Source organism: Seriola lalandi, unplaced genomic scaffold, assembly GCF_002814215.2.
Source record: "Seriola lalandi dorsalis isolate HSWRI2012SDOR001 ecotype SW California unplaced genomic scaffold, Sedor1 jcf7180002054487, whole genome shotgun sequence".
NCBI lineage: Eukaryota > Metazoa > Chordata > Actinopteri > Carangiformes > Carangidae > Seriola > Seriola lalandi.
The window spans coordinates 356,101-371,193 of NW_019525040.1; the positions used below are offsets into that span (position 1 = coordinate 356,101).

Sequence of the window (15,093 nt, forward strand, 5' to 3'; positions counted from 1 at the left end):
AACAGCTGGAGTCATAAGTTATTAGCGCAGAGTAGAACAATTCACTGCACTCAAGACATAAGACTTTAGGGTGAGATGTGACACCGAAGAGTAATTACAGTGTGTGTTAAGAGTTATTGTCAGTGCTTTTGCATAGTGATTCTGACTTGAATGTATATCATCTGCCTCAACTAATGATCAAAAACATTAATTTATAAGTCATCAGAAGTTATGGAATAAAACAAAGACAATACCTCTGGTTCTGCTTCATTGATTTCATTACTTAAAAAAAAAAAAAAAAAAAAACTATCCATTTTGAGTACAGCAATAATACAGAAGAGCAACATAACATCAATGGAGTACTCTGTGAACTGAACATATGTGCATGTTTGTTGCCAAAACCCTCTGCAATACATCAGCACCATGAGTCCGGTGCCTTTCTTGCACATACCCATAATTGTGATAGGGAAACGTCTTACAGGTGACCTGTGGTCCACCACTAGTCCATTATGAAGCTTCTCCAGTGTCCCCACCAGACTCAGAAGTGATCACGCCTCAGCGCTTAGCCTCTTTAGCAGAGACAAAGCAGTGCCACGATGCACTGGCACTTTAGCTAATTACATCAATTCAGTAATGATCACGTGTCATCATGTGTACAAATATAACATTAACGTCTCTCTGTTTGTGCACATGCTGGATAATTCTGCATGTGTGTAGCACATATATCTAATTTCCCCCCTCCCCACTGCCTCCCACTCAGCAGTGCTTGGAGGTGTGTGTGTGGGTCTGTGAGTGTGTATGTGTGGCATCTAGAGCTAATTACAGAAGCTCTTATGCAAGGAGAAAGTATTACCCCGCCTGCACTCAGCCAAATAATAGAAGCACAAAGAAATGCCCCTCTAAATATAGCCTGAATTGTTCAAGAAAAGAAAAGGAAAAAAGGAGGAGAGGGGACATTTATGTCATGTGGGAAATGAGGTGTATGTGCGTCTGAGCCGGGAAAAAGAACAAGGCAAGTACAGGATGTTTTGTGTGTGATGGTGTGTGTGTGTGTGTGTGTGTGTGTGTGTGTGTGTGTGTGTGTGTGTGTGTGTGTTAATAGTAAGAGAGAATGGGGAAGAGAGAGACAAAAAAGAGACTATTACTGCAGGGATACAGTCCGACTCGATGCGTTCAATCCATCATCCTTCACTGAGGAAATGGGATAATCCCACGAATGAATAGCTGGTTAACCTCGCAGTGTGTAGTGGTCACTACTGTACAAGCGTCACAGGTTGACCTTGAATTTCTCCCCTCAACTCACACACAAATAAGCCTTTGCCCATTTGCCGCCTGGCTGAAATGAGGGATGGGAATTTAATTCAAAACAAGCGAGAGAAGAGAGTGAAATCTATCTGAAACTTAATTTGGTCCTAATTCCAGACGCAGCAGAGTGGTGATGAGGGCAAATGTGTACTCTGACAAACCGACTTGAGCCGGTCTCGAACTTCAGTGCTGACAGTAAATACAGTTAAGATACTGTTAAAATAAACGGTTTGTCATTCTTGACAATTTGTCATAAGCAGCAACTGATCAATTCATCCACCTCCCTTCATTCCCCACTGATGGGATTACATTTCACCAACAACAGTTCCACCTTAAAGATTGCAAAAAAAGATGAAACACTAGTCATAGAAAATGTTGGGTTAAATGATGTTTACAACATCCCAGTTAAAGTTTTACAGACAACACAGCACAAATTAATTAAACCCAGAGTTTCTTATTTATTTGATTGTTTTCTATTTATCTGCATTTAAAGCTACCTAATTAGTGCTTGACATTTAGCAAAGTTTATATAAATGTGATGCTATAACAAGAAAAAAATAGGGCTACAACTAATGCATTTTTTTCATTTACTGATTATTTTGTCGATGAATCTATTTTGCCTATACAATATGAGAAAAATGTGAAAATTTTTCATTATAAAAAGGCCTAGGATATATTCTACAGTTTATTGTCATATATGACATAGAAAAGCATTAAATTTTCACATTTAAGAAGCTGGAAACAACAAATGTTTGTGAGCAGAAATGACAAATGATGAATCAGTTATTATAAAGTTGCCTATTACTTTTCTTTGGGTGAAGTTCTGAAGCAAACAAATGAGTTTGGAGGTGTACAACACTAACAAGACCCCCCCCCCCCCCCCCCGCAATCCACCAGAATAAATAAAACCACATCTTAGTCTCATATAGTATGGATTGACCTCCCACAGAGAGCCTTTCCATACAGATCCAGCATTAGTGGCTTTTATCGCCATACTGGACCCATTTGCAAGTGGGAAAGTCCGTGTGAGTTCATTACATTGTGAAGTTTGCATGGACAGAATTGTATATTCTATTTGTTTATTTTCCTTCTGCAGTAGAAAAATCTGAAAAAAAAAAAAAAAGAAAATGAGAACTTTGCTGTATTTGGCTTTGGTGACAGTTTGTTTTTGTACAAGAGAGACTGTTTCCAAGTTAGTCATTTCAAATCATCTGATTGTCCAATAGCCTAACGTTTTCTTCAAGCTATATCTCCTGGATTTACCATCTTTTATTTTGTTTACATCGTCCAGGAATCCAATGGGAGGCAAAAGCGAGAGGTTAAGTGAACGTACACAACCAAGTGTGGAGACAAGGTTACAGAAAGGTCTAGAGTCAATTTCATTAGAAGGTCTATTAAACCCGAGATCCACAGTCTCCGACTTTCCACTGTGAATGAAGCAAAAAGAGCCAGAAGCCAGTACTGAAGATAAATCCCCTGAATCCTTCGCAGGCCTGTCTGACCTACTTTCTCAAGCTACTGATTCTTATCCACAGGAGAGAAAATACATTCTCACCTGTGCTGAAAACATATTCTCTTTTATGGTATGTATTGCACTCTGTTTATTCAAACACAACCTCAGGACATTAGATATAGTGCCCTGTAGAATCCAGCCTCCATTCTGCATAATTGATAAGGATCGTTACCAAAATATGTTCTCGTCCTACTTCTTACTTGGAGCTTTTAGTTACATGCTTTTGACAGAAATTCCTAAAAGTTACAAAGACAAAAAAAACAAAAAAAACACCAATATCTTGAATAAACGAGGAACAATATCTGAGCGCGCTGTTTATGTTTGTCCTTCTCACCTGTACTGAGCCTGGAAGTGTTCCTGGACAAAACTGTGTCGACCTCGAGGCTGCTGTGCGCTGGCTGAACTGGGACTGGAGGGATCCTCCGATGGACTGGGTCCCTGCAGACAAAGAGACACACAGGTGAAAATATAGTTACATTCTGGACACGACGACGATATTAAAAAAGACACTAGTATCCTAAATGTTGTAAGGTAAATAAATTGAAGCTGCCGTTGGAGAGATATTCTTTAAGAAATGAGGCGAGCTGCATGCAAGACGTGCATCCCATCTGTTCTTACTCACTCTGCTCAAATTAATTTCAGGCAACAGAGTTGCAGCTGGCAAAGGATTGAAATTGCTTTGTTGCACAGGAAGACATAAATCAGAACCTCAGAGCAAGAGGGCAAAACTCTGTGAAAGGTAGCGCTAACCAAAGGTGATGGCAGAGAAGAAAAAAAAAGAAGAAATTTTACACTTATTTGCCATTTCTGTGACATGAATCACCATTTTTTTTCCCCCCAAATTTATTTTGTTCCCACATTGCATTCTGTTTGATTCACTTTCACATAAAATGTTAGAGCAAGGAGGGATTGCATCCGTCTGTGAAAGTAGTAAAGTTTAAACTGTAAACAGTGGAAGAGTCAGCACAAATTGGAGTCACAGAAATATTTGAGATGTCAAACGTCTTCAGCGTCACGCTGATGTTTGCTGAATAAATTAAATGGCTGCGATGCCCTGCGTGCTCTGTCGGACTCAGCAGGAGGACAGAAAGACTTCAAAGTTAAATTTAAGAGTGAAAGAACGACTGCAATGAATAAAAAATGGACAAGTATTACTCGGGGAAACAGAGCAACAGATTGCTGAAGCTTTATCTTATATAGTAAATATGAAAGCTGTCTAACACCAGGTGGTAAAGACTGATTAAACACACACACACACACACACACAAGCAGTGAGTTAAGTCTAAGTGCTGTGGAGTCACCACACTAACCCTGCGTATACTTCTCCCATTTTCTTACAGGACTGCTCAAGCTTTTCTTTATGAACCGGAGCAACGGAGGAGCAAGACCACACCGGAGGGCTGTAAACATTTGCACAGCAAGAATGGTTATGTTTGTATGCTGAGTAACGGGCATAGCGATAGTTATATATAGCTATAGCTCTCTCTCTCCAACTTTTTCTGCTTACTTTTACTGAACGTCAGCATTGGCCATAAATCGTGCGCTGCAGAGTCACCATTTTTCATAGCAGAAATTTGGGATTGTCATAGCAGCACAAGCACAGTGTAATTAATAACATTAAAAAACGACAGAATTCCATTTAGGTGAGCTGTTTTTCCAGGGTCCTGGTACCGTACATGCTGGCTAACAACATGGCTCTTTATGGAACTGAGCCATTGTTATCTGAATTTGCTTTGTCCGTGGTTTTCCTGCTATGACAATTCAAATAGTCTGCTGTGAGAAAAGTCTTCTGTCGGGTCTTTATAACACCTGAAACACACCGCTCTTCTTCAGGAGCAAAGATTGGCCTTTTGCTTCTGTATACTGACTCTTTGTGATATGAGTGATGAACACTTTCTAACTTGGTTTATTCAGGATGGGCTTTCAAACGTTTCACCTCTGAGAGATTGTTAAGTATTTGACATACTGACTACAAAACGTAATACTCAGTTTGGAACATTTGTGTGGGACTTTTAGCAAACAAAGTCGCAGTCCATCGAGATACCAGGGTCTGATCTCTCCACCTTCTCTGGGGAAATGAGACATTCTGCGCTGGTCTCGCACTGTGTCTTTCAGAAATAATGGCAATCCAACTTTGCTGAAGCTTTTCTTTTGTTCAAATGAAAACCAATCACTGCTGCATTCACTTGGAACAATTAGCTGCTTTTTGGCATCTTTGAACACCTCTCCAAGGATGTCTCTTTCCAGAATATGTAATGAAACGAAAGCACTAAGCCCAAAAAGCATGTGTGACGGTTTGTTTTCAATCTCCACCTCAGCCCATCTCCAGACTTTTCTTTACTTGAATGCATGCCTCCCCTAAGTGGATAAAAACACAATATAAAAGCTCATTATCCTTTAAAATCGCTACAAAAATGCAACAGTGATGAATACAGTGCTACAAGGAGAAAACACAAGACAAGACTTACAATTAGCGCTGCTGGTTCTTGCGAGGACACCAAGAGTCAACGCAACGGAGAGTAGAACTGGCAGCTACAACTGCTGTATGCTTGGGATCAGTATTTCCACATGCTCACACCTCAGCCATCTGCGCAAGCAATGAGTGCGGAAAATATTGCATATCTGTCTTGACATGGCCTTATGTTATATGTGCAGTAAAATAAAACAGCATTCAGTGGAAACAGCATGATTAAGGTAAGAAATAATAAGAGGCTAATGTGTAAACAAAATGGAAGGAGGTGCCTCTGCCTGAGAGCGAACCTTTAGCAGCACATCACTCTTAATGGACAGTTTAGAAGGACTGTGTGGGCTGTGGAGATTGGAAAAGGGATTCATCAGCACCTGGGGACCAAGCGATGCAGCAGGGGCTATTTCAAGTTGACTTCAATTTCCATTTTGTGCTGCTGAGTTTCGCTCATGGTGAGGAGGAGTTGGGTGCAAGAATGAAAAAACGAGAATTACCCAAAAGCTATTTTGAATGCTTGAGATGCAGAGCTTCTCAATCTTGGATGGACTGGATGAGTTTGTGTTGGATGTCTGACAGTCATATGTGATTTTAAAGCTCAAACAAAGCCTTATTTTTTCATAATATGGAAACAAATAATTACTCTAATTTTTCTCTGTATGGATCTGTGAACATATCCGGGAAAGAAACAATAAAAATGTTTTTTTTTTTCCCCCTATAACAATGGTCTGTATTTCACATCTGTTTTGCATATCCCAAGCTGAGCTGTGACCGACTCTCTTTCTCTCAATTTCGCCCTCTTTTCTCCATCTCTTCTCTGGAGGACAATGGAGAACAATCCTCAGACCCTCAGAGACAGACTAGGTTACGAGCATCACCATGGAAACCCTGGCCTCATTCCCCCTAAATCAACATGTGGGAACTTTTTTTTTTTTTTGCATCTGTCACAGCGTGGCCTAAAAATAAAGGAAAAGGCTAATCACCAGGGCCATTCATTCATTTCTGTTTGAAGCATCTTGCTCACACACGTGTACATTTCAGTACATTTCTAAATAAATACCTCAACCCAAGGATCATTCTAGCATTTCTTTTTAATTAATGTGACAACTCTTCTTATAAAAGCACAAGAACGAGGGCATGACAAGATGGTGTTTACATTAATACACTGAATGTGTTTTAGACATAAAACAGAGAGTATATGGTTCCCAAAGCAATGAAATACATAATGTGCAATGAGCACCACTGTAACATTTGATATGCCCAATATAAAATGTAAATAATGTTTAATGGAACTTATTGTGCCGTAATTCATATTAATGCATAGCTTTTAGTTCACCAATACAAGTAAAATTACGCATGATTTATTCTGATCACTTGAGTAAAGGTGAATTCCGATCTTTTATTCACCGTTTCCTCATGAAGCTGATGAAAAACATAGCAGCAAGAATGAAGGGAAGTTATTTACGATGACCATTTACGTGGTGTAGGTACTAACGGTAACCTAACAATGGGAAGTACGGTATTGTAAAGAGAGTAATGCGAGTAGGAGAAGAAGGCCGGCTTTGATACTTGCAGTCTCTGTGCATAATAAATCAAAAGCAGAGCTTTTCAGCGCGCGCTTGAAAAGGCGTCTTCCACCATAAGCAGGTCAACAACCAGACCTGAGAACAGAGAACTGATGACTGCACTGAGAGAGAAAGAAGGGCATATCCAACACGTATAAGACACATACAGTATAGCGTACGGTAAGGTGGCATACAGTATACTGCAGACACACACACTGGGAGAGACGGAGAGAAAGAGCACTGAGTGTACTGTGTCTCTCTTTATTTAGCACCAAGGGAATAATGAATACCACCACAACACTGCTCCAGCTTTGCTATCATCTGCCAAAAATAGATGCGGGGGCCGGCCGCAGTAATAACAAGTGAATACTAATATTCAGAAGCACTAAGCTGTTCAATTGTCACACTGGGTGTAATCCAAAAGAAAAAACTCTGAATGCTAACGGATCTAGGCCATATTAAACTGTCTCCTGTTGCTTGGGGACAAAATTACCGGCAGCAGCTACATGCCCCCTGGCAGTGTAATTGATTTCTAAGATTGACATATCGGCCCTGCTTTCAGAGCTCAGCGTGTTCGAGCTTAAGTAGCTGATTTGCCTTGTTCTCTAAATGACTGTAGTGTCAAATTGGAGAGGAGCTGCTTTCAGAAAAAGCAGAGAGGTTATGAGAAGTGACAACTACAGCAAGTAACCAGGGAAAAGACCAGAGGAAATATTCTTCTTCTGTCTTTTCTTTTTCTTTTTTTTTTTTTTTGCCCAAACAGCCAGGTGTTTGTCGATTACAGCACAAAGAACCGATCTAATTTAGTGTACTCGCCAAAAAGCCTGGAGGACTTTTAGCAATGGATTCTGGGATTTGGACATGCAAACCTTTGAGAAAAAGAAGCAAATTATTTGTGATGAGCGTTTATAGTAACGTTGCTATGCTGAGCCTGTTTCTATTATTGCAGTGGTGCTCTTAAATGAACTACTTTTCAGTTTTGGCAGCGAAGCCATTCCCAGTATATTGAGCAAATTTTTCTGGGGTTTAAAAAGAACTAAGGTCACTTTGAAAAGAACATTGTGTCCTCCGACTCTTTTGTTCTCCCTTTCTGTTTACTCCTGCTCTGAGCAATGAGAGGTCAAACGGGTACATATCACCACCATCAGCAGAGCTCGGCATCATCGCATCACAGGAGCGGCAAACCCACAAGGACTTCATGGGGTGTTGTGTATCAGTGAGAACACTGCACTTTCTGCACACACTCACAAGAAGCAGGGCCTGTGTGCACGCACACACGCACACACACGCACACACACACACACACACACACACACACACACACACACACACACACACACACACGCGCGCGCACAGAGGCATAAAAACACAAGCAGAAGTGCACACACATATGAACTTCAAGGAAGCACAGCCCCAACCACTGCATTGTCAAAGTAGAGACGTGATGCTGGCACTTCAGTCAGCCTCAGTCAGATCTTCAGTTCACTGACTGTCACAAGAAACATCAAGACCGCTTGATAGTTTCTCACAGACTTTATAATAATGTATGATAACAGTGAAATATATAGAGCATTTCTCTTGTACACTGAACAAATACGTGCTCAAACGACCGGACACAAAGGTGTTAATGTGTTGCTGGCAATCAGTCAACTCCATTCACCAGGGAACTTACCTGTGTGTGTGTGTGTGTGTGTGTGTGTGTGTGTGTGTGTGCACTCTATGCTCACAGCTAAGCTAAAAACAAGAGCAGATTGCTACTTTGATTGTCTTGGGATCCTGCGTAGCGGTCTCATAATCATTTCCCCACCTACAGCTTTCATATGCTGCTGTCTCGTCTTCCTTCCTGTCTGTCCGTCTTTACCTACTTCACCACTGCAGGACATCACAACATGCAGGTTTTTGTAAAGTCATGAAAACACACTTATATGACAGCAACTGCCAAAAAATGTCAGAAATAATATTATATTAATTTTATTATTATATTAATAAATATTTAAAATATTCACTGATGTGGTCAAATCCTTAAAAAAAATAAGAAATCCCAATGCATTTTTACTGGGACCCTGTATGATGGGCCCAGTGAACATATGTTGTATATTAGTTTGGTCATAACAGCCTTCATCAGCAAGGAAGTGCATGATATTTGGTTGGCATGAAAACAAGATCATTTTTCTTCTCCCAGCCATTGCTCCTTAGAACCCCTCAACTTGGTTTTAGACTCAATTCTGCGTGATCAGTGAAACATTTCTCCAGTGCAGCCACTGGAAATCTCTTTGGCCCTATGCCCTCTTTGTCTGCTGGCAGAGGCACAGCTTCCCTCCAGAGATCTTCACACTCCAATCCCTACATGAAAACATATGTTGTTATCAAAGCCCTGCTGAATCCCCTGCCACGCATTCATGTGAGACGTTACTGAGGCCCTCCTCGACAGCACGCTGGGGAGTGAGTGGGAGTTTGGCTTGCTGAGTGTGGTAGTATATTTGAAGGTGTGTGTACATGTGTATGTGTACGTGTGTGTGTGTGTGTGTGTGTACATTACATGGGAGCTTGTAGTTTCAAACCAAACCAAAAGAATCTGAAATCACTATAACAATGGGAGGGAGTGGGTGTTTGGTGTGTGTGTGTGTGTGTGTGTGTGTGTGTGTGTGTGTGTGTGTGTGTGTGGATGAGTGAGTTGGGCAGGAGCAAAACATGAACAAACCAGGAGAAGAAGACTGGCCTGGAGGTGGGGAGACTGACAAATGACCGAGGGGCAGCAGATTGCAACCATGGCACTGACACGCTTGTGTATTTCTACTCCAGAATAAATCACTCCCCTGCAGGCACGCAGCTGGCCACCGATGTCATTAGACGTTGATATTTGGTTCAATGTAGGTTGTGACGTCAGGTGGCCAAAATTCAATGTCAGGACAAAGTCTATTAAATACAATAAATTTAATTTGACAAAAAAAAAAAAGTCTTCCAAATTAGTTATTAGAGTCCAACATCTCTCTGACATAACATTGATGTCCGGTGACGGCTGCGTAGGATCAGAAAATCCTCAACAGGCCGCGTGGTTGTGAACTAAGCAACTGGTCAGTGTTTTCCAGTGACTGCAGGTGCTTGACAGGGAATCACGGCAACAGAGTTTTAATGTGATTTTCATTGATGGGAAAAGGTGTTGTAATATTGATCAGAAGAAAATCAAGGAAAAGTGGGAATTTAAATATCGAGGTGTCAATTTGTGCGTGACGCCCACATTAGGAACTTGTCCAAGATGTTTAAAACATATTCAAACTGTTGTCATTTGGTAAAACCATGCTTATTTCTCAAAGCAACTATGTAGTATTCATTCATATAAACAATATTTAAGTACATAAATGGCCTTGCCTGAGAAATAATCTGTTAACTGATCAAAACGCATTAAAGAGGGGGCGACCTGACAGTCGAGTGGGTGTTAAATGCCCTGAGCGGTGAGTCCCCAGTTTGTTCAAGGGCCAGCCGGACTATATGCTGCATGCAATCCCCTGCTCTCTTTCCCCACTTTCCATGTCTATCTTCACTGTAACAGTCTAATAAAAGGCATAATAATAATCTTTAAAAAAGGTATTATAGTGAAGGTCAAGACCAGATGGGCAACAAGTGGTAAGTTAAGTTAAAAGCTCACAATCATGCAGCAACTGGCCACTGGAACTGAAAATACAATCAGGACTTCAAGTTTTCACTACACCTGTGAAAACTTGAGTGATATACTAGTGTGGATAGTAAGAAGTGTGTAAGTGATGACCTAGACGTGATGTAAGTGATCACAAACTGTGACAGTGATATTGCAGCTTGTGGACCGGTAACGGATCATTTACTGAGCTAAAAGGGTGTTGACACCTGCTACAATAATGACTCCATCCGTACAGTCAAAGATGAAGAAAGGTAAAGTTTGACCTGTCTGCCAGAGCTGGCCAGGAGATCACACCGAAACAGGAAATGCACGTTGCAATGCGTTCAACGTGTCAGACTTCGGCTGAAGTTAATGCAACACAGGGGGGAAATATTTGCAAGTGAAACATGACATGACACCTGCTCCTCAGCTCGAGTCTGAAGATTGAGACAAAAGTTGTTAAAGGAGTTTTTAACCTTACTTGGATGGAAATAGGTGCGTTACGCAATTGGAACAATCACAATCACTTCTGGAATCCATTATAACCACCGTGAAGCCAACATGACCACTGCCTCCGTTCTGAGCAAGGGAGGAAAGCTACAAAACTTTTTGCAATCACCTTTCAAGTCTTCAGCAAGTGCGTGTTTCATAACTCGAGATATAGACTTTGCCTTGAGTATCACTTTAACGTACTGTCACACTTTCCCTTCTTTACTTTTTTTTTTAAGTCGTGTGGACTTACTTTTTTACTTACTTTAAGGTGCAGCAGCTACGGAGTGTGTTTTCACTCTTAAGTGTCTGAATTGATATTTTAACACTTAACACTGACATTTAAAATTTCAACGCCAGCTGGCATCTGCAAGGCAGCAGCTCTTACACCGCAGCTGAAGTGGCCTGAAGGCACTTCTGTAAAACGACAATAAGGAAATGTAATTTTTAATAATCCTACTGTGTCAGTGTGCTGAGCGACCTAAAGCTGCAATTGGGAAGAAAAATTCGTCTTTTATTGAGACTAAAAATAATCTCTAAAAAAGTAAATTGTGTCCGGCTGAGGATAGATGCCGATTCACTTATCGTCTCAAACCACATTTCTCATCAACTCGCCAGCTCAAAGGGCTTAACACATTCACCTTAGCTGCCAGCACCCTGCTCTGAGTCATCCCTACACACTCCAAAAAAAAAAAAAAAATGCCAGCTCATGGCAGACATCACACACTACCATACACTAACTCACATGTGCCTACACACTTTCATTCTAACACACATGAACACGCGAGCTCCACATGAGTATTCAGGCGGGGTCAGAATAACGCCTATTTCTTGCAAAAAATACTTTAATAATTAAATGATTTTTGGCCCGTGGCCACAAAGCAAGAGCGATGACGTTCACTGAGGTGACTGAAGCAGAACTGTTGCAGCAGAGCATGAGAGATGCTGGAGTAAGTGCAGGAAGGAATTGTGTTTTCGGGACACTGTGGCAAAGCGTTTTTGATCCTCAAGTGCCAAATTCAACCAGAGCGACCAGAAACGTAATCTCTCACAGCTCACACAGCGAAAACGTTTGGAGAAATTCTCATGATAAAACCTGGAGAGAGACAGATCCCTGAGCTGAGCCAAGTGGTTCTGAGAACGAAACACAATTTGTCCCTGCCCCAGCCCTCGGTTGTGGCACCTCACCTACAGTATGTGCTGCCACATTTCTGTCTCTTCCAAACCAACTGGGTTTTCAAGTTAGCGCCACAAAAATCCAAACCACCTTACACGCATGCAGAGACAAACGTTTGGGGATCAAAGTTAATTGACATCATTGAACTACAATACCTAGCTGTTTTGAGAGGGCTGTGTGGTTATAACCATTTCACCGACACATGAAACTATCCTCACGTCTGCTGCCAGAAGAGGCTGCCCACGCAGTTAACAATGTCCTGTTGCAGAGAAACAAAAACAAAACAGCCAGGGCTCGGTGATTACACTTTCCCACCCACCAGTGACAAATTCATTTTGTTTCCCACACAAGTAAATTTGCCCAGTGTGGCCGGCACTTTGCCACCGATAACTGTGCCAGAAACGTGGACTCACCGGAGCTGCTGCAGTTTGCTGTGAGTGGCGCTAGTATTTGTTGTAGTAAGTACATTAACATGTTACGCATCTGAAAAGCATCGCGTTCACGGGGGCAAATAAACTGTACAGAAAACCTTTACGTCTCAGAAGTTGGAAACAAAGACTTTCCCTTTGCCAAAAAGTACACAGGCAGATTAAATGAAAAGTGAACCAAATCAACTGTATAACTGTTCCTCGTTATAAGAGATTCAAGAAGTGAAGACTAAAACTAATTAATCTGGAGGAACTGAACTAAATACAAATAAAGAAAGTGGAATTTCTGTACAAACAAGTTGAATTTTCTAACCAGCCAGCCTCACTAATGCTAAAGCAGGGGGGCAGAGGGTAGGTGACGCTCTGCGTTGTGTCACCCGATTGCATAAACATCAAACATTTATTTCAAATAAACGCTCCCTTGGTGTCATTAATTGACAGGACTGAATAAATAGTTTTGTCTGCTCTGCTCACCTTCATTTGATCCTTTACGACTGACGCTCAATGTCTTGTTGTTGTGTGTACGTACGTGTGTGTGTGTGTGTGTGTGTGTGTGTGTGTGTGTGTGTGTGTGTGTGTTCGCGCGCTCAGTAACTTATTCTTGGGAACATTTTCAGAGGAGCTGAAGTAGCCCACACTGCTGAAGCTGCTGGTATCAGCTTAATGTTTTCGGCCTCCTGCAGGATGAGATGACGTCTCCCACTGAGCGTGCGAAATTAGGCGAGCCAATGTTGACATAGCTGTTGGCTGCTTCAGGAGACAGCCAGACCCACTCTTGTCTTTTAGAGAGAGCGGCTGCCACCAGAGCATTTGAACGGAAGTCATATCAGCACAGGCCAGGTTTTCATTAGAAGAGAGCATGTGTATGCGTGTCTTACACCTGAGAGTTCGTCAACACGGTTTCAGCTCACTCTCTAATTAAACAGCTTCTAATGGCAAATCAAGCTGTGCTTAAAGTCTTTACTTGTATCTCACATGAACAGTGGGGAGAGGCGGCATGGCAGAGGGCGAACGAGGTCAACAAGCAGAAGTGGATGTAGATGGAGACAAAGAAACAGGAGAGGTGCAGACAGCAGAACAAGATAAGAAATATGACAATGGAGGATGTAATATTGTACAGGACAGGGAGATAAGAAAATAATTTAGCGGCCGTCGAGAGAGGCATGCAGCATGACAGGAGGATGTTAAGGAAAATATGTGCAACCAGCAGTGTTTATTTAATTACTTAACAAGCTACACAGGCTTCCCAGTGAGACTGTAATCCTCCTTCTAGTGGGGCAATGAAAATGCAGTCTGGCCTGATGATGGCACCAGAGGAAGGGCTGTTTAGCTTGCTACATCAAAAGGGTTTATTCTCTGTGCGGTGGCCATCTTAGCACATTTAAACTCAGCCTGTCGGCCTCGGGTCTAAGGTTAGTCCTGAATCCCTCAGGAGTTTCAGGTTCACATGTATTTATTTTGATTCGTCAGCTTCAAAGTGCAGAACTGCAACTCGCAATTACCACTGGAACAATCTACATTCAGCTATGGCTGACAAAGTACAGCAGAGACTCATGAAGACTGAGAACGTCCTTATTTTAACTGCATGACAACGCAACAAAATAGTTATGGTTGCCACTAATAATTTCCCAGAGGCCTAGGTAACGTTTGAATATTACATTTTCTATCAGATTAACACGTGAAAAAACAAAGATATTCTACTTAAAATGATTTAACACAGAGAGAAGCAGTAAATTCTCACATTTCAGACACTGGAAGAAGCAAAGGTTTGGCATTTGTGCTTTATGAATAGCTGAGTAATTGTCTTTGGATGGAAAAGTAATTGGCCCTCGATATTTTGGTTCAAACCATACAGTAGAGGGTGGGAAGACTGAGAGCAGGAGAAGAGAGAGAGAGAGAGAGAGAGAGAGAGAGAGAGTGAGAGAGACAGAGAGAGAGAGAGGCCAACTCAGAGAGAGAGCAGGGGCACACAGTGGTCCAGAGAAGGGGGGCAATGAAAGAAGCGCTGTCCGTGCAGTAAACCGGCTGACTCACCCCTATTCTTTCAGCTCCGGACGGCTGCCGCTAATTCAGCCTATTCAAAAGGTGGCTTACGGTAACAAGGCAGTCTGGGAGATAACAGTGGAAGCCACAGGCATGTTTTAGCCCCTCCCACCTCTCTTCCTCTGCTCCACTGCTTTCCTCTGCTCTCTTCCAGCCATCATAACCTCTTCTCCACTGTCACACCCTCTCTCCGAAAGCTCCGTGTCCAAATCTCTCAACAAAATGATCAACCTTTATACACTGATATTGATTTATTACATTATTATTGTCATGACCAGAAGCAAATAACTTCACCGTACCCTCCTCTTGATCTTAGGCCTAACCCTGTCTGAAGAGCACCACTCCATTTCATACAGCGCCAAGTGCAGCCAGACTCGCCACTCTCTGGCTGTTACTATGGAGATTCCAGACAGGCCGAAACAAAGGCAGAACAGAAAATAAGCAGCCTCAGACGAGAAGCCCCTGGCAGAGCTCTGACGGCCAAATCTGGCTTGGC

The 15,093-nt window shown here is 41.9% G+C and overlaps 1 protein-coding gene across 1 annotated transcript in view; it reads right to left on the reverse strand.

Moving 5' to 3' along the window:
- Positions 1–15,093, reverse strand: part of usp43a (ubiquitin specific peptidase 43a) — a 99,400-nt gene that overhangs the window by 58,519 nt on the left and 25,788 nt on the right. Inside the window, exon 3 of the mRNA XM_023412830.2 lies at positions 3,132–3,235. Coding sequence (XP_023268598.1) covers positions 3,132–3,235 — 104 coding nt within the window. The remainder of the gene's footprint in view (positions 1–3,131; positions 3,236–15,093) is intronic.